The sequence below is a fragment of the Cervus elaphus genome, chromosome 31 (genome assembly GCF_910594005.1).
Source record: "Cervus elaphus chromosome 31, mCerEla1.1, whole genome shotgun sequence".
In the NCBI taxonomy this organism is placed as follows: domain Eukaryota; kingdom Metazoa; phylum Chordata; class Mammalia; order Artiodactyla; family Cervidae; genus Cervus; species Cervus elaphus.
Genome location: NC_057845.1, coordinates 8,434,332 through 8,453,563, shown reverse-complemented (window position 1 = coordinate 8,453,563; position 19,232 = coordinate 8,434,332). Strand labels below are relative to the sequence as shown.

Genomic DNA, 19,232 nt, shown 5'->3' with positions numbered 1-19,232 from the left:
CTGTGGGTTCTCTTCTCATAAAATATGTTAAGAATCTTTTGTTTCATTTGAAGTCTTTAATGCTTGATTTTTTTCTCAACTTTTTTTTTTTGGCCACGCTGTGTGGCATGAACCAGGCATTGAACCTGCGCCCCTTGCAGTGGAAGCCTGGTGTCTTAACCACTGGGCCACCAGGGAAGTCCCTCAGACGTTTGATTTTAGACAAATCACTCTACTTTGCACAGAAAGCCACAAAATTGGGCTTCTATTAATAGACATGGCTCATGTAGGAGATACAACCAGAAAGGGACTCTTCAGTCTTTCCTTTCTTATTTTGGGTAAAGGGGCAATCACAAATCTTATCTTGATAATACCTATCAATCAAATTTTTCTTTAAAAACAAAACAAAATCCCCCTCCAATTTTTTGATTGCCTGAAAATACAGCAAACATCTTCTTCATTTTTTGATTAACCCTGGGTATTTATTTCTTCCTGCCTGTGTGAGAAAGCATATAAATATCATTTTATCAGTGGCCTGGTTTCTCTCTCTTTGGTCATAAACTATGATTTCTTTTTGATTCTTACTCTGTCTCCAACTGTCAAAAGGAAAATGGCAAGATATTGGGGCTGACCTTTCTGCTTCCAAGTTTTTGCTATAGTCACAAAACAAGATGACCTTTAAGGCCCCTCCCAGCCATGAACTTGAGTAAACCACACACTCTCATATCCACAGGAAATGAAAGTGTGAAGGTCATCTTTCAACTCAGAGTAGCTTGGGAGAGGCTTGTCTTCATGAGTCAATTTGCCTATTGTAATCTAAGAACTGAAAATACATGTAACATATTAAAGACTGAGCTTCTGAATTAGGATCCAAATGATGGGAGCTTTCCAAGCTTTTACTTCCAGATTTGGTTTTATGAGCCCCTTTATGTTCATACAAACACACACACACACACACACACACATACTACAGGTAAGGCATGAAGGTGTAAATTTCTAAGCTCTTTTGTTAGAAAATACAAAGCATAAAAATGCCCACTGGCTGCCTTGCACTAGAGACAGGAAACTAGAGGTAGGATACTGTATCCGCATCCTTCAGTCCTCTGCAGACTGGAAACCCCCCTGGTGAGCTTGGATCCTGGGTTGTCCCATTTTTCTCTGGTAGATGGAATTCATGGATCTACATAGATGACCATGGATTATAATTGTGAGTTTGCCCCTGGTGTCAGAACACTGGAGTTGAAGGTTAAGCTTACTGGACACGTGTTTATTTTCTTTATTTCTCAGTTTTCTTGTCTGTAAACTGAAAATAATAGTAGAATACTCTCTTTTTAGCAAATAAAAATATTCCCCTGAGGAATCCTTTTCATAGAGCTAATATGAGACTCATTAATCTGACATATGTTAAACACTTAGGCACAATACCTGGCACATAGTAATTACTCTCTGTCTTTAAAATAAAATGTTATGTAGCACTGAAAATATTTTAAGCCTATGGCACTTACTGATCTACGTATCTATCTATCTATGAAATTATGTAGAGTCCCTTGGAAAACAAAGTGATCAAACCTGTCCATCCTAAAGGAAATCAACCCTGAATATTCATTGGAAGGACTGAGGCTGAAGCTGAAACTCCAGTACTTTGGCCACCTGATGCCAAGAGCCGAATCACTAGAAAAGACTCTGACGCTGAATAAGACTGAAGGCAGGAGGAGAAAGGGATGACAGAGGATGGGATGGTTGGATGACATCACCAGTTCAATGGACATGAACTTGGACAAACTCTGAGAGATGGTGAGGAACAGGGAAGCCTGGTGTGCTGCAGCCCATGGCGTCATAAAGGGCATTACTGAGCCACTGAAGACCAGCAACAATCTATCATCTATCTGTCTATCATCTATTTTGTGTGTGTGCGTGGAGCAGAGAAACAGTAAAGAAAGTTGATATTTCTTCAGTTTTAGCCTTTGCATGTCCTCCTTTGCACTAATTCCTTTGAATATTTTATAAACAGTGTTTTAGTTTAAGTAGGTTCTGTGCATGTTTAAAGCATAGAATTTTCAATGCCTGTTATTACTTGTTTTACCCAGCCCATAACATGCTTTGGTGTTTATATAGTAACAGGTTTTTATGACAGCTTGTATCTTGTTCATGATAGGTGCTCATCTATAAGAAGGAAATGGAAACTAACTGCACTTCTCGTCATTTAAATGTGTAATCGTCTTTGTGCCTATGGGCCCCCATTTACAATGAATCACTATGATGATATGTTTGATGGGAAAATTCACTGATAAATGAATGTGTGTAGTAATGAATGATAGTACTGCTATCATGCTGTTCCTGACTCTATCCAAAGATAAAGTGGTGTGTGTGTGTGTGATTTCTCTTGTAGAAGAAAGGAAACTGAGAAATAGAAGTTAATCTATTAGAGACTGCAGCTGAAACTTCAACTAGCACTACAGCTTTCTTAGCTTTAAAAGAAGAGGGACCCAAAGGTACAGATGAACATATTTGCAGGGCAGGAATAGAGATGCAGAGAACAGACTTGTGGACGAAGGGCATGATGGGGATGGTGGACGAATTGGGAGAGTAGACTTGGCATATATACACTGCTCTGGGAAACTGCTGTATAGTGTAGGGAGCTCAATTCAGTGCTCTGTGATGACCTAGAGAGGTGGAATGGGGCAGGGTAGGATAGGAGGGAGGCTCAAGAGGGGGAGGATATATGGATACGTATAGTCGATTTACATTGTTGTAGAGTGGAAATCAATGAAATGTTGTGAAGCAACTACATCCCAAGTCTTTTAAAAAGGAGCTACTGCTTCATTCTGCAGGAAGCCATTCCTCTTGTCCACTTCTTCAGTGCAGATGGTGTGTCCCATCAACCCCCCTTTCCTTTCCTTCTGCCTTGTTTTACCTCCTTACCTGGCTTGTTTCTCTTTATAATTGCTGACTACTGTTAATTAGCTGTTAATTAACTACTGTTAATCTTTGGATTAACCCCGATAATTGATCTCTTGGTACAGCTTCCCTGATAGCTCAGTTGGTAAAGAATCTGCTTGCAGTGCAGGAGACCCTGGTTTAATTTCCGTGTCTGGAACATCTGCTGGAGGAGGGGAAGGCTACTCACTCTAGTATTCTGGCCTGGAGAATTCCATGGACTGTATAGTCCATGGGGTTGCAAAGAGTCATAGATGACTGAATGACTTTCACTTCACTTCAGTGTGAATATGAACATAAATTATTCTCTTCTGACACCTTTATCCTATTATTGCAACTCTTTCCCTGGAAGGGTTGGGAGGAGCTAATTAAGTTCTTCGCCTTTTGTAACTAAAATAAAATGCTTCAGGAAAAAAAAAAAATCTAAGGTGGAGAATGTTTTTTACATCATAGGAAAAGTTGTGTGCCTGGATTTGATTTTCGATCACAATATTGAAAGAAGCCAGCCTAAACCATCTGGGACAGGCTTTCATATTGGTTGCAAACTTGGCATCAGGATGTGAATATCAGGTTGATTTCTCATTGTATATTCCACTTTTATGCATTCAGTGCTTTCATTCTTTAGTACTGTTTAGGAGAACTACTTTGAATACATAACTTCAAGGGTTTTTCTGACACATTTTTTAGAAGGTCGGGCCTACCCAAGAATATAATACAGGTTTTACATTTTGTATAGTTTTCTCCCTTTAATTTATTAGACTCCTTATTCAAAGTCACTTGAAATGATCTGTAGCATTGTGTAATAAATTTTCACCTTATGCTTAGAAGAAGAGAATGATATAGGCAATATTAAAGTCATTTTACTGCTGCAAAAATCTTTAATTTTATATACAGGCTTTAACTTAAAGGCAAGCTGCGATTTGAAGTCTTGCTGTAAAACCATTCTTAGAAAAATATAGCATATCAGTAGATATAGTAAGGAATACTTTGCTGAGAAATAATGATTATTACAACTATTGTTATTATTTTCTGGGTCAGAGGCAGTGTCTCAGTAATTTTTTTTTTTTTAACAAGAAGGACTAAGCATTCACATCCTTTAATACTAGTAAACTCTCAGGTCTCGTGTGGCTGTAAACCTCGTATGTTCAATATGCTCTGGGCCTAGAGTCCAAAAGTTTTTCAAGGAACCTGACAGAAGACTCCTGCTCATGTGCTTGCTATCTTAAGGTTTTGGAAAGTCTGGTTGCCTATCTGCACGAGTGTTTTACTTCTCAGGATAATTGATGATCTGAGAACAGAGATCAGGCTTCAATTATTCCACATTAATTACAGAAAGGAGAGTCTTAGAGGAACTATGCATGCACCGTCTTTGTGTGCAGTTCCCGTGTCCTAGAACTCAGAATTCGAGCATCATTTACTCTGGTTTTATCAGTTTTCTGAGTTTGTTCAGAAACCCTGGGTCATCTTTTATGTGACCATCCTTGGAGTTTTTTTTAAAGAAAACGGATCTTTGAGGTTGAGAGTCGCCACGGTAGCTTCCATAATAGTGGTTATGATGAACTGTGCCCTGGAGCTCATGAGGAAGTTGGTTCTCCTCTGAGTTTGTACCAAAACTCTCAAGTGGAGGAAATCTCAACACTGAGTGAAAATGTCAAAGTGTGGTCCTCGCCCTTCTCCTCACCTGTGAACCTGGGACTTAGCCGCTACTGCTTTCCCAGACCGCTTCACTGCATTTTTATGCTTTAAATGGGCTCTTCATAGGCACCAGCCCCTAGAGCCTGTCTTCTCTCACTTTGGCTATAGCACATAGATGCCAGTAGCTCATGTTTCCTAGCTCCTTTTAATGCCATGTTTTACCATCTTTATGTCCTTTTACCCTCTTTCTTCTGTATTTCATTTTTGTCCCCAGACATGAGGCTTCTTGCTGACATTTTAGCTCTCTCAGGTTCTAGATTTAAGCTTCTAATTTCCTGCATGAAGGCATGCCCTGGAATTCCTTGTTTCTTATCCAAGGTCTTTAAAATAAATATATCTATAGGGGAAGACAGGGTTACTTGATGGCATCAGATACACATGGATCATCTTTCTTGGGTTAATTTTTATTTAAGGATTTTATTTAGAATTTTTTTCCTTCCACTAAATTAAGTATAGTGTGGGATGTCATTTCTTCACTCTCTCTTTTCACCTGGTGTGACTGTCCACAATCCCCAAGCTCTTAGGGCAGTTGTCCCCAGCTGTTTTTGCACCAGAGACTGGTTTCATGGAAGACAATTTTTTCCAGGAAAAATTGGGAGAGGGGAGATTCTAGGGCACAGTTCACAGTAGGCTTCATGCTCCTATGAGAATCTAATACCACTGCTGATCTGACAGGCGGTGGAACTCAGGTGTCAATGCAAAAGGTAGGGAGTGGCTGTAAATACAGATGGGCTCTGCGAGTGGCTCAGCTGGTAAAGAATCCGCCTGCAATACGGGAGACAGACGAAGTTTTGCTTGCTTGCCCCCAACTCACATCCTGCGGTGTGGCCCAGGGATTAGGGACCCCTTTCTTAGGATATAGAGAAGTTTATTTCCCTCTAACATTAGAGACGATTTCATAGAAAGTTTTGAAATACAAAGTTAACAGCAAGGCAGAACATTTTGATACTAATCTATGTGCTTTTTTTCAATTCTATATCTCAACCTCTCTTTTTCTACTTCTAAAGCAAGAGCTTTCATATGCATGGCCCTGAGGGTAGGGTTGACCAAGGGGAAAAAGAAGTCAAATTTGCAGCTTTGAGTTCTGAAATAAACTTGTATGGATCTATAGAAGCCATTGCTGTCTTTGAAGCTATTAATTACAACAATCAGGTGTTTGAGAGGAGAAAAAAGAAGGTGCCTGGAATTGTAAACGTTGAGAGCCTTCTGGATCCAGCATTTGTGACTGGGCCAAGTGGGGAAGATTGGACTGTTCGGTATCTGCTTTCAAGGAGAAATGTCCAGCCAGGTTTGGGAGAGCCTAAACCCCTAGGGATACCTGAGAAGGGGCCCCTCACTTGTCACTGCTGGGATAAAACTCCCAAGGGGTGGGAGAAGGCAAAACAGCCTGATAGGTGGCGGGGGATTCAGAACACAGGGAAACTGTGCCCACTCTCGGGCCCAGACTCTCAGATGAAGCCGTCATTTGAGTGGAGAAATGTCACTGGGCTGCCAGGGGGCCAACTGGAGACTGTCTTCCAAGTCTCCCATGGCCTCTGACTGTTCTCAAGAGCAGCTGCCCCAGAAAAAGCACAGAAGTGGCAGATGGGTGTGATCCATCAAGCCCGTTGGCCAAAGAACAGAGTTGTTTCTGTAGTGAGGGCAGACTTCAGGGGGGCTCACGTGGCCAGCCAGAGGCGAGCAGTTCTCTTTGCCTAGAAGTGGCAAAAATATGTTTCCCTGCCAACCCAAAGTGTTCAACAGGGCCTTTTCCTCTCTGGCGTCATTGTCAAAGGTCAGTGTGAATTTCATCTCTGACCCTCTAGCTTATCTTTGGCTTCCTTACATCTCTTTGGGCTTCCCTTGTAGCTCAGTCGATAAAGAATCTGCCTACAGTGCAGGAGACCCGGGTTCGATCCCTGGGTTCAGAAGATCCCCTGGAGAAGGAAATGGCAACCCACACCAGTATCCTTGCCTGGAAAATCTCATGGACAGAGGAGCCTGGTGGCCTGCAGTCCATGGAGTAGCAAAGAGTCGGGCACGACTGAGCAACTAACACTTAACACTTAACATCTCTTGAGCCTGCACCAGCCCCTCTGATAAGCTAGGAGGCTGCCCACTGCCTCTGGATGTCGGTCTCATATGAATGTGCCCCAGCTCTGCCTGGCAGCCTGAGTTAATACCATGGAAACTGGCATCCCCTCACTTCACAGAGAAGAGGGCTTGGTCCTTCTGGCAACTGAGAGGCTGTGTTAGGATCATAAAAATAAGCTTCCAATATATTCTTTGCATGCCTCTTTTCATGCAGAGAATGACCCTGCCTTGGAGGTAAATGGACTCTGATGATGGCTACAGATACCCGTAGGGCTTGTGGGCATAGCACAGCGTGTCTCTGGGGTACTAGCATACACCCACGTGTACTGAGTACACATTTTTCTCAAGCTGCAAACTGGGGTGTGCAAAAAAAGTTGTGTGATGTCATTTAAAAAAAAAATAGCAACTCATCCTAGCCTAGAGGTCCCCATCTGCCAGTGGATCTTGTTAACTCAAGGTTAACTCACTTTTGGTTTAAAACCAAGCTTTCATTTGGTTAATGGCTCAGTTAATACAGGCCTCTTTCCACTTTTCTTCTCCTTTTCTTTCCCAGGGGTGTCTGGGCTTAGCAGAGTTTGATCGAGGGCCTGGGTATTGGTGATAGTGGGAGTGGCTGGTCCAAGACCACTTCTGTCCTTTTGGCTCCCCCAGGGATGTGACATCCTGCCAGACCATGGTTGCTGCTCTCCATCTCTGCTGCGTCCTCTGAGATGCCCTGAGGTTCCACTGTGGTCTCCATATCAGGACTACGTATTGAATCATTTCCATTCCAACCTCAAGTCTCTTGATCCACTGGTTCTCTCAGGCCTTCCACAAGGCTCCTGGTTGGGAAGGGCCATGGATTTTTGGATGCTTGCCCTGGCCTGCTCTGAGGTTAAGCAGGACTCTGAATGTGCTTTTAGGCTTACTGACTAGACATTGATATTTTGCCATTTAAGAGACAGTTGGATGTATGATTTCTCTACAGGTCTTGCCATCTCCTGGGTTACATACTATTAACCCAACAATGATACTTTCTGTTCGGGATTCCCTTGAGATTTTCTGATGTTTCTACTTTTCTGTCCCTCCAAACTGGGGCTTGGCTCAGAGATGGTCATGAGAGCTCCTCTCAGGGATTTGAATAGCACTTAAACTTAATGATTTCCCTCCAGTTTTGTCTTTCCTAGTGGTCAAGAACTGGTCAGGGATTGGAAGAAGAGGTAGAAAATTATGTATTATGCATATTTCCTCAACCTTGACATTGTTCACTTGCTCAGTTGTATCCCACTCTTTGCAACCCCATGGACCTCAACCTTGACACTCTGGGTTTTAGTTTTTGCTAATAAAGAGCTAGAGAATTCAAACAACTAATTTATTCAACAAAACACCTAGATCTTGAGATCAAAAGCCATAGTTTTTAAGATTTTTGTCTGTTCTCCAAATTTGTAAAATCCATGTAAAATTGAAGACATTAAAAGTTTGAGTCATCTCTAGCTTGGGGGCAATGCATATAAAAACCTTGATGCTGATGGTGAAGGAAGGTAGGGATAAAATCAGTGCAAAAAGAAGCACACCATCTTTTACTTTGTTTCCCTTCGTGTCTCTTTAGCAGAATTACTTAAGTTTCACTTAAAGATTAGAGACTTTCCTGGGCACTGCAGGCCCCTGAACTTCTTCTTTCTAGAATTGGGATTGAGGCTGTAATCAGTTCCATAACTTTGAATAACTCCCTAGGTACATTTCTTTTCTTTTTTTTTCCTATTTTTTTTCCTTTTTTTTTTCCTATTCTATAGGCTCACCAAAGAAAAAAATGATTCCACTTATATAATCTTTGCTGTATTTCTAATGATTCATTTATGATTTATTTGATGAGAACCCTCTCACTCTATGATGCCATGATAGCTATTTTTTTCTATATCCAGAACCAAGCATTCTACCCCAAGTATTGAAAAGGCAAAGTAATTCTGTTTATGACAAGAATTTAACATGTTCAGCATAACTACACAACCTTAATAAATATATATACATATATATATATAATATTTATCATATCAAGTCAGTCAATCCTAAAAAACAATCCTGAATATTCACTGGAAGGACTGATGCTGAGGCTGAAGCTCCAATACTTTGGCCACCTGATGCGAAGAATTGACTCTTTAGAAAAGACCCTGATGCTGGGAAAGGTTGAAGGCAGGAAGAGAAGGGGATGACAGAGGATGAGATGGTTGAATGGCATCACCACCTTGATGGACATGAGTTTGAGCTCTGGGAGTTGGTGATGGACAGGGAAGCCAAGCATGCTGCAGTCCATGGGGCTGCAAAGAGTCGGACACAACAGTGACTGAAGTTGCTCAGTCGTGTCCGACTCTTTGTGACCCCATGAATCGCAGCACGCCAGGCCTCCCTGTCCATCACCAACTCCCGGAGTTTACTCAGACTCATGCCCATCGAGTCAGTGATGCCATCCAGCCATATCATCCTCTGTCGTCCCCTTCTCCTCCTGCCCCCAATCCCTTAATATATATTTATATATAAATATGTTAGTGTGTATACATATATGCATATGGCTTCCCAGGTGGTGCAAATCATAAAGAATCCAATGTAGGAACTGGAGGAGAGATGGGTTCGATCCCTGAGTTGGGAAGATCCCCTGGAGTAGGAAATGGCAACTCACTCCAGTATTCTTGACTGGGAAATCCCATGGACATTGGAACTTGGCTGGTTACAGTCCACGGGGTCACAAAGAGTTGAACACGACTGAACACACATGCATGCCTACACATGTGTATACACACATATATACATATACACAATATATGTATACACAATATATGTATACATACATATATATGCATACAGACACACACACATATTCTCCAAGCTTTTTTCTCCTCTGCTTCTACACTTTATTTTTTATTTTAAAAAAAAATTTTTTTCCATTTATTTTTATTAGTTGGAGGCTAATTACTTTACAATATTGTAGTGGTTTTTGCCATACATTGACATGAATCAGCCATGGATTTACATGTATTCCCCATCCCGATCCCCCCTCCCACCTCCCTGTTGCTTCTACACTTGAATTTTCTTCCCACTTTCTATGAGAATTTAAAAAATGCCAGGGTTGGAAGAGAGTTTTAAGTCCAACCCCCTCATTGCACAGATGACCAAGTTGAGGAGGGAAGTATATGCAATGCCCTGCCTAGAGACCCAGCCATCCAGCAGCAGAACAGGGACCTGACTTCTTGGCTCGTGGTTCCCGAGTCACCTTCCCACTGGGCCACAGATGTCTTTCAGGGTTTGATTTACACGGTGGTGTCACCCTGTACACTGGAAAAGTTATTTCTAAATGGATGCTAATTGCTTCTTGGCCTCTCCGTTAATTAATGAATGTTTGGGTTTCCAGGCAAAGAAAAGCCTCTTTGCACAATTAACAGAAATAACCTGATTAGAGAGACTTCTCCAAATCGCTTGCTAAGTAAGTTAATCAGACTATAGAAGAAATAAAGTCAAGGATGCTTGGAAGCATCTGATAACGTGCCAAGTTTCAGTGAGAAAACAAAATTACCAAATTGTGTTAGATTATCTCTAGACATTAGTCTTTTTAGCTCTTATGGTTGGTAAAGACTAAGTGATCAGAAAAACATTCTTATTTGAAGTTGAAAAATCTGAGTATTTGCAGTCTGAACACCCCGGTTGAAAAAAAGAAAGAAAATTCTGACTAAGCTAAATTTAAAATTATAATCACTAAGGAGAACACAGTGGCTTCATTACATCACTCAGGTTTTACTCACTGATTTTGTGTGTGTCTGGATGCATGCATTGTGATGTGGAAATGCATGCAGTGCAGTGTGGCCAATTAGCCATGTTTGGGCTGATGACGATGAAGCTTAGATTCTGCAGGGCGTGGAAACCACACAACATGTTTGTATCGCTGGTCTTCTATCACAAGAATGCCCTTCTCTTTACAAATAGAATTTCTTTGAAAACTTAAGGGAGAATCCCACTTTCCATGATACCAGTCTCTGTGGAGAGGATTTAGAAAGCAAAAATGATTTTAATGTGCCTGTGCATCTGGACATAAAATTCTATAACTGTGAGAAGCATAATGAGATGGTTCCTAAAGGCAAGTTAAAACTGTAGCACTGAGCAGAAATTTTTCATTATCTATAAGAGTTAATTAATAATGCCATTTGGCACAGTTAGATGGGCAGAAAATAGTACAAGAAGTAAGAATGCTTTGTTTCCCTTTTGCTTTTCAAGGCTGTTCGGGCTGCTTTTAAATTGCTTACTAGGAAATAGACCTTAGAGCATAAGGGTCATGGGTTTGGAAACTAATTGGGATTCATTATTTTGCTGCTTTGCCACAGATGGCTCATATAGAACATACCATAATGTGAGGCAAATGCCTTGAGGTATTTGGAAATAATTTTCCTTGGATAGGTTTGCAGTCATATAATCTGGCTGATTTTCCTAAAGTCACAGTCTCTATCCACCATGTATTCCTTGGGTAGTTCCCATTTTGCTGGAAAAACTTTAAAATAATTCAATTTATAATTTTAGTCTGAAACAAAACAAGCTTTATTTTTTTTGCCTTATTACATGAGACTATACAAACTTGTTAAGAAATAAATTATACATTACATGCTCCATAGTTGCTTTTCAATCTTCTCATACCCCGCTGCTCTCTTCCTAACTTTAAACAATGTTTCTCAGGGTATCATGTTTGTGTTCAGTTGTTCAGTCCTGTCTGACTCTTTTGTGACCTGTGGACTGTAGTCCACCAGGCTCCCCTGTACATGGCATTTTCCAGACAAGAATACTGGAGAAGGTTGCCGTTTCCTGCTCCAGGGGATCGTCCCACCTTGTATCTCCTGCATTGACAGGTGGATTCTTTACTACTAGTGCCCCCTGAGAAGCCCTTCTTAGAATATAATCCACAGATAATCTGCCATTGTTAGTAAAAACTCACATTTTCCGTCTAATTTGAAGTCACACTGCTATATTCAAATTAATTTTAATAAAAACTCATGCTTACCAACTACCTTTAAGTAGAACAACTGTATTTTGGGTTGTTGGGAAAAAGCTCATAAAAAAAAAATTACTTTAAAATGATCCTTGTTTTGAAGATGATTTCAATGGAAAGTCACGTGCATGGTCTAATTTTTAGAAAAAACTGCTATATTTGAGCTATTTTTATGTAAACTAATGTGCACAACTACTTTTAAGCATTCATTCTCAGATTTAGTTAAAAATTCCAATTCCTGGGCTATATTCACTGTGGAGGAATCTCTGGAGGTACAAACTATACTCTGTATCTTAAATAATTTCCCCAGGTGATTCTGATGTACACTGAAGTCTGAAAACCAGAGACATGAAAAATAGAGTTTGAAGATTTTCTTGTATGTTCAAGTTCTCTCTCTCTCTTTTTTTTTTTTCCTAAATTCACTTAAAATGTAATGGTTCCTGCAGGGGTCATTGTGGCCTTAGTGGTTATTTACTTGATGGCAAGAATATGTCTGAGAGCATATATGAAATGAGAAAGAGGAAAATGTAAGAAACCAGGGTCTGAAACGAAGGACAGTTTCTCAAGGGAGGAACAAGGCCCGAGATGGAGCAGGAAACGTACCTGCCTGAGTATCTAGAGTAGGCCTGCCACTTAGAGCTAAAGAGGGAGATCATCATCTGAATATAATGGCATTTCTACCTCAAAGATATGCATGGTTCCTTCTTCTCTCTAGAGAGGGTTTACTAAATATTTAATGCTAAATATATCTTGCTTGGAATTAACGATCCTGCCTCTAGAATCGAGAAATAGCAACAGCCAGAGTGCCTATTACAGACATAAGAGTATGCTTTAGGTCACTACTACATAGATTCTGTGATCTGACAGGTTCGAGAAGTGCTGGATACTTTTCCAACTTGTTAGAAATTCTCAACGCATCCTAACATATTAAACACACTGAAATGTTTTGTAGTAAAGGGACATTTTTCCTGGTGTTCCCCTGGTTACTCAACCATGAAAATCTAATTTGAGATTTGACCAATGAAAGTCATTTTCACAAACACTCCTTTAACTCAACCATGTGACCTAGAAACTATAGCCCCCTATTACATATAAGAAACCAAGGCTCTGAGAAATTCAGTTACTTGTCTACAAACATTTAGTATGGGGCTCCACTAGAACTTGAACCTAAGTTTGGCTGCTTTAGAAAATTCTCTTCTAAGAGACTGTTCTAGGACTCTGGGTCACTGTCTCACATCTATTTCAGAGTCAACTGTTAGTAAAGCTGGAATAAAATTGTGGAAAGGATTAAACTAACACTACTGTATGTTAAAGCATTTTGAAACCATAAAATAATACATAACTATCAGAATTAGTTATGGACTTCTCCAGGCAAGAATACTGGAGTGGGTTGCCATGTCTTCTTCTAGGGGATCTTCCAGACCCAGGGATCGAACCTGTGTCTCTCATGTCTCCTGCACTGGCAGATGGGTTCTTTACTATTAGCGTCACCTGGGAAGCTATTTACAGTGTAAAGTAGTACATAAATATTAATTTTATCTAAGCCTCTGAATCATACTTTTAAATGATACTCTGTATAGAAAGGTAAGTTTTGTTACCATTAATCCTGATCATCTATACCTCATCTATTACCCTTGAACTTTTTGGGTAGCATTTTTGGCTTATTATATACAGTCCTTGGGAAAATAAGTTTATGTAATTGGTGCTTTCTATATATAGAATCAATGAATTATAAATTATATAATGTTTATCCCAATATCTGATTTTTTTTTTATTATGAGGATGCGAACTCTGACTTAGGGCAAACAATATGTTGCTTTTACCTAAATAAATGCTAGTAAATCTTAGTGTAATTTATAGATATTTTCTTAAAAGTGTATTTATTTAAAGAAGAAACCAAGACTGAGAATCAGTCAGGGCAAGAGTCAACTTTCCTGAACATGCTTTACTGGAGAAATACAGAGTTAATCGAAGAGACTTGTGATTCAAAAACTGGAACCCATTTAAAGCTAAGCAAAGAGAAGGCAAAAAGGTACATGATTGCACAGATGGCCTATGTCTACTTCTGAGAAATACATTTTGGGGGATCACTTCACATGTCAAAAGGTAACCCCATTAAGGAGAACAAAGACAGATGGATTCTGTATTGAGGGAAGATGAAAGGCATCTTCAAATCCCCAATTCATTGTGAAGAGGAAACAAGCTCAGAGGGACAGCAGGCATCTTTTGTCACAACAAATTAAGTATGTTGCTGGCTTTCTGTGTCACCAAGCTCAGTTAGAGTGAAAATTACTTACAGCATTTGAATGCAGGTGGAAAATAAATTTATAGAGATCTGTAACTGATGTATAGTGGAATTTTTTTTCTCTATTTTCTTCTCCTTGTCTTTCTCTCCAGTATACTTGGAAGGAATTGAAAATGGCAAAGGATCCAGAGAAATGAGTGTGAAAGCAGCAAGCCTCAGAAAGATTGCTACAAAAACAACCATTCTATCCTGGATGAGTAGGGTGGGAATGAAATAACATCTTGTGAAAAGATGTTCATCAGTGAAAAGAAAGAGGCCGGGTGAGTAGAAAATACAAGAGGCTGGACATTAATTTCTAGCTTAGGAATTGGCTCGGAGGTTGCAAAAGATAATCTATAGCTTGAAAAATCACAGTTCCTTAAAGACTGAACATACTATCTATCTGAACCTACAGAAGACTCAATTTCTACAAATAAATGTTACTTGAGAGATCCCTACTCAGGGATCATCTTTGACTATGTTATGTCTTCCTGAGTGATGTTCAATTTAGCTAATGCTCTTTGTCTGTGGTGCCTGAGGTTCAGTTTTCATTTTCTAGGTCTCTTTTTTGTATCTTTAAAATCTAACACATCTTTGAATCTCTGTATTAATGACACATTTCAAATAGTAGACTCAATTTGAATTAGAAATTAACATTGTTAAGGAGTTATGAAAAGATGGGGTTTTAGATAGTTGGAAAGTGTGGCTTTACAGAGCATATGGTACAGAGAGAAAGAAAGAGGAGAAAAGTTTGACAAAGATGAGAAGACTGCTGCAAAATAACAATTTGTTTTCACGCTTTGCACTTCTGAATGGCTGAACCTACTTTGGTATGAGGAAAAAGTTGCTTAATCTTAATACATGAAAATACAACTAAGATAACCATTCTCTCAATGGTATAGCAAATTGCTGTAAATGCACATGTTTTGGAGTCTGTATACATCTAACATACCTCTGTTTCAACATCAAATGCACGTGTGTTTCTAGTGCATTGAATTCAATGTTCAGAGTACGTGAGTTTTGCTATTTTAAAACAAGGGTAGGGGTTATGGCTATTTATGTTTAGTAGACACAGATATCATCAACAACACTAATTAGCAGAAACAGTTTCTACTGAGGTACACCTTCTTCTTCTTCTTTTTTTTTTTAAATGATTACACAGTGTGAATTGAGGACTGTGTCCGAATCCCTTTCTCCTCTCGAATTAATTTGCCACATTCTAAATCCGTAGATAAAGTGGTTCCAGAAGTGGAGTTGGTTGGATGGGTTTGCTTACACTGCAGTCCATAAAAGAAACAAAAAGCCTTGCATGCAAAAGAAATGAGAAAAATATAGAAAAATGAATAAATCAGAAGCAAAAACATGAGTGTTTAAATGAAAATTTAAATCAAATGACAATTATGAGAAGCACATTAAAGCATAACATATACAAGCTTTTATTTTTCAAATTAGTTGCATAAAACAAGACACCTCAAGAGCAAATTGAAAGTTAAAACAAAGCAGATCAGTCCATTCTCCCTTTTAGTTAAGGACAGTTTTCTCTAACAAGGTCTAAGAAAGTGGTGCTTGATGTTCTCACAATTGCCTTGTAATTTCGGGAAAATTTTCATGATGAAAACTAGGTTATAATCAATCATCCCCATCTTTGGAGATGTTTCCACTTAAAGAAAGTGGGACTCTATGAGATTATTAATCAGAACTGGGTACATTATTTGGAAGGGCAGAGCAAAACGGAAATGTACAGCCCTGTGTTCTAAAGATTTTAAGGGTTTTAAGACATTGATAGCTGAGCCTCACATTAGCACTGTCATTAACAGTGCACAATTTCAAAATTCTAGCTATTTTTAAATTCATTGGGTACCAGATGCTCTACAATGGGCATGAGCTTTGTGTTTAGTTTATTCTCTTGGGTTTATGAAGGAATTATCTTTAATCACCATCCTCTAATTCAGATTAGGGAAAATCTTGGTGTGATTTTTCATCAAAGCTAAAAGTAGCAGGCAAAAAGTGTTGACTGTTGAAATCAATGATAATCCTAATTTGGAAAAATAAATTTTTTCATATTTTATTGTCATCCTGTGTTGTTCATCATTTTTTTTTTGAATTATCTTTTTACAAAACATACTTTGATAGAGGTAATGTTCAGTTTCAAAATATTGCATTTATGTCTTTATATAGACTGCTTTGCATTAGTACATGTGCTCAGTACCTAAACTAAGGAGATGCTAACATTTCTTTCAAAGATTTTTTTTATAACTTTTCTAATTTTGGATTTATTTCTTCCTTGCTCTATCTAGGGTTTCTATCTTAAGAGCAAACAACTGTTGAGGAAATTAACTGAGTTTGGAAATTTTTGCACTGTCATTTCCAAAAGTGCTAATTGGATTTAGTGTATAAGGTTGCTTCTTTCTTCTCATTAATAAATGATGGGCCTACAGTGCCAGCAGCACCTGGCAGGGATTCAAGAGCTCTTTGCTCTAATTCAAAAATGGCTCTTCTTGGCATCTAATTCAATAGTCTATTACAAAAAGGGCAAGCATCCTAAATACCCCCAAACTTAGGACAGATAACACAAACCCCAAACGAACCCGTCTTGGAAAGAGATGACTCACCTGTTCAATGTCGCTGTTTTTTCGGGATTTGTATATAAATTCTCCGATGGCTACAAATACAGAAAGGACCAATCCAGCAGCCAGAACGATGAAGATGCCCCCAATATTTTCTACTCCCAGAGCACTGGCCTCTTTGTTGTCTTCTTCTGGACAGCCATTTCCCCTCCACCATTTTTCTTTCATCATATGCAGTTTCCCCTCTTCTTGTAATTGAAGAATAGCAATAGTAATTTTATCCCGGTAAGGAGAGCCTGTGAGTGAGGACATTTGGATATTGGTCACCAAAAGGTTGAAGAAGATGCAAAGAAGGGTTATCATCTTAGAGGTTACTTACAGGTAAATTACACGTGTCTTAGAGATAACTACTCACAGCTATTGGAAAAACCCCAGTCTACAAATTGGCCAACAAAGGGCATGGAAGCTCAATCCTATATTTTGAAGGATCTAAATAATTGGAAAGGACAAAGCTGACATGCTGAGCTGAGCTATTACCCAGATTGTCGCTTTTAAGTAAGGAACAGCCGAGCTGGGAAATGCATGACATCCTGCTGTTTCTGGTGAGTTTCCTATGAATCTTTACCCACGTTAGAGAATTTCATCATTTCAGTTCCATTTTTTCCAGGCTTTTGGATGTCTAATACTGTGACAGCCTGGCTAGATGATCACCTGTGCCATTTCTTCTTCCTATGGGAGTAGCTAGACATTTCCTAGTCTCCTTTACAATGCCTTGTGGTGACTGACCAATTCCTAGCCATTGGGAGCTAAAGTGCTGTATGACTAGTCCCAGTCCTGTCTCATTAATCCTCCCAACATGATCCTCTACTCTCTCCTTCTCTTTCCTCAAGTACTCAGCAAGGAGGAAACAATTTTAAGACACTAGGGATAGTGGAACCACTGGTTAGAAAGGGCTTGGGTCCCAGGATGACTGAATGAATCAGAATCCCTCTCTCAATCTGCTACTGGATGATAACAAAGTCAAGAAATAAGTATTTATTGCCTTGGCCACTACAGACTTGCAGATGTTGATTAGAGTAATTAGTTCATACTGACTAATACACTTATTAAGATACTATTAAAAATAAGTTTTGAATAATTCAAGGGTCTCACAAAATACAGCTAGATTTAGAAAGTTTGCAAGTACTTTATTGATTATTTATACTCTGTCTTCTAGCAATGCCATTGGACTTTTAATTCTGTTAAGAGTAGAGAGTATCAACATCATCTTGCTGCAGCCACAGCTTGCCCAATACTGGATCCTTATGTTAATCAGAGCAAAGGAAGAGATAAAAAAAAAGTGTTAGATTTCTTTATTCAATTTCTCCTTGAGTGCTAAGAGTTTTCTCAGTAGGTCTTTCTGTAAACTTTAATATTCTTCTTGGTGGAAAAAGAAAAATGAAAAAAAAAAAAAAAAAGAAAAGTAAATGTGGCCTCTTATAACCAGAAGAGAGCTTCAGTCAGTTCACTTCAGTCACTCAGTCATGTCTGACTCTTTGAAGCCCCATGGACTGCAGCACACCAGGCATCCCTGTCTATCACCAACACCCGGAGCTTGCTCAAACTCATGTCTATTGAGTGGGTGATGCCATTCAACCATCTCATCCTCTGTCATCCCCTTCTCCTCCTGCCTTCAATCTTTCCCAGCATCAGGGTCCTTTCCAATGAGTCAGTTCTTTGCACCAGGTGGCCAAAGTATTGGAGCTTCAGCTTCAGCATCAGTCCTTCCAATAAATATTCAGGACTGATTTCCTTTAAGATTGACTAGTTAGATCTTCTTGCAGTCCAAGGGCCGCTCAAGAGTCATCTCCAACACCAAGCATCAATTCTTCAGCACTCAGTTTTCTTTATGGCCCAATTCTCACATTCGTACATAACTACTAGAAAAACCATATCTTTGACTAGATGAACCTTTGTTGGCAAAGCAATGTCTCTGCTTTTTAATATGCTGTCTAGGTTGGTCATAGCTTTTCTTCCAGGGAGCAAGCATCTTAATTTCATGGCTGCATTCACCATCTGCACTGATTTTGGAGCCCAAGAAAATAAAGTCTCTCACTGTTTCCATTGTTACCCAATCTATTCACCATGAAATGATGGGACTAGTTGCCATGATCATAGTTTTCTGAATGTTAAGTTTTAAGTCAGCTTTTTAACTCTCCTGTTTCACCTTCAACAAGAGGCTCTTCAGTTCCTCTTTGCTTTCTGCCATAAGAGAGGTGTCATCTGCATACCTGAGGTTATTGATATTTCTCCTGACAATCTTGATTCCAGCTTGTGCTTCATCCAGCCTGGCATTTCGCATAATATGCTCTGCATATAAGTTCAATGATCAGGGTGACAATATACAGCCTTGACATACTCCTTTCCCAATTTTGAACCAGTCTGTCATTCCATGCCAAGTTCTAACTATTGCTTCTTGACCTGCATATAGGTTTCTCAGGAGGCAGGTAAGTTAGCCTGGTATTCCCATCTCTTTCAGAATTTTCCACAGTTTGTTGTGATCCACACAGTCAAAGGCTTTGGCATAGTCAATAATGCAGAAGTAGATGTTTTTCTGGAGATGTTTTATCTATGATTCAACAGATGTTGGCAATTTGATCTCCAGTTCCTCTGCCTTTTCTAAATCCAGCTTGAACAATTGGAAGTTCTCAGTTCA

At 39.4% G+C, this 19,232-nt stretch overlaps 1 protein-coding gene across 7 annotated transcripts in view; it reads right to left on the bottom strand.

The window, feature by feature from the left end:
- GRIK1 (glutamate ionotropic receptor kainate type subunit 1) overlaps positions 1 to 19,232 on the bottom strand; it is a 438,838-nt gene that overhangs the window by 2,445 nt on the left and 417,161 nt on the right. For 5 of the 7 annotated variants that reach the window (XM_043893053.1, XM_043893051.1, XM_043893054.1 and 2 more), the window contains one exon: positions 16,583 to 16,833. In XM_043893053.1, coding sequence (XP_043748988.1) covers positions 16,583 to 16,833 — 251 coding nt within the window. Of the gene's footprint in view, positions 1 to 14,867; positions 15,275 to 16,582; positions 16,834 to 19,232 lie in introns of those variants that run through there. The other 2 variants (XM_043893059.1, XM_043893057.1) reach the window with 2 other exon arrangements.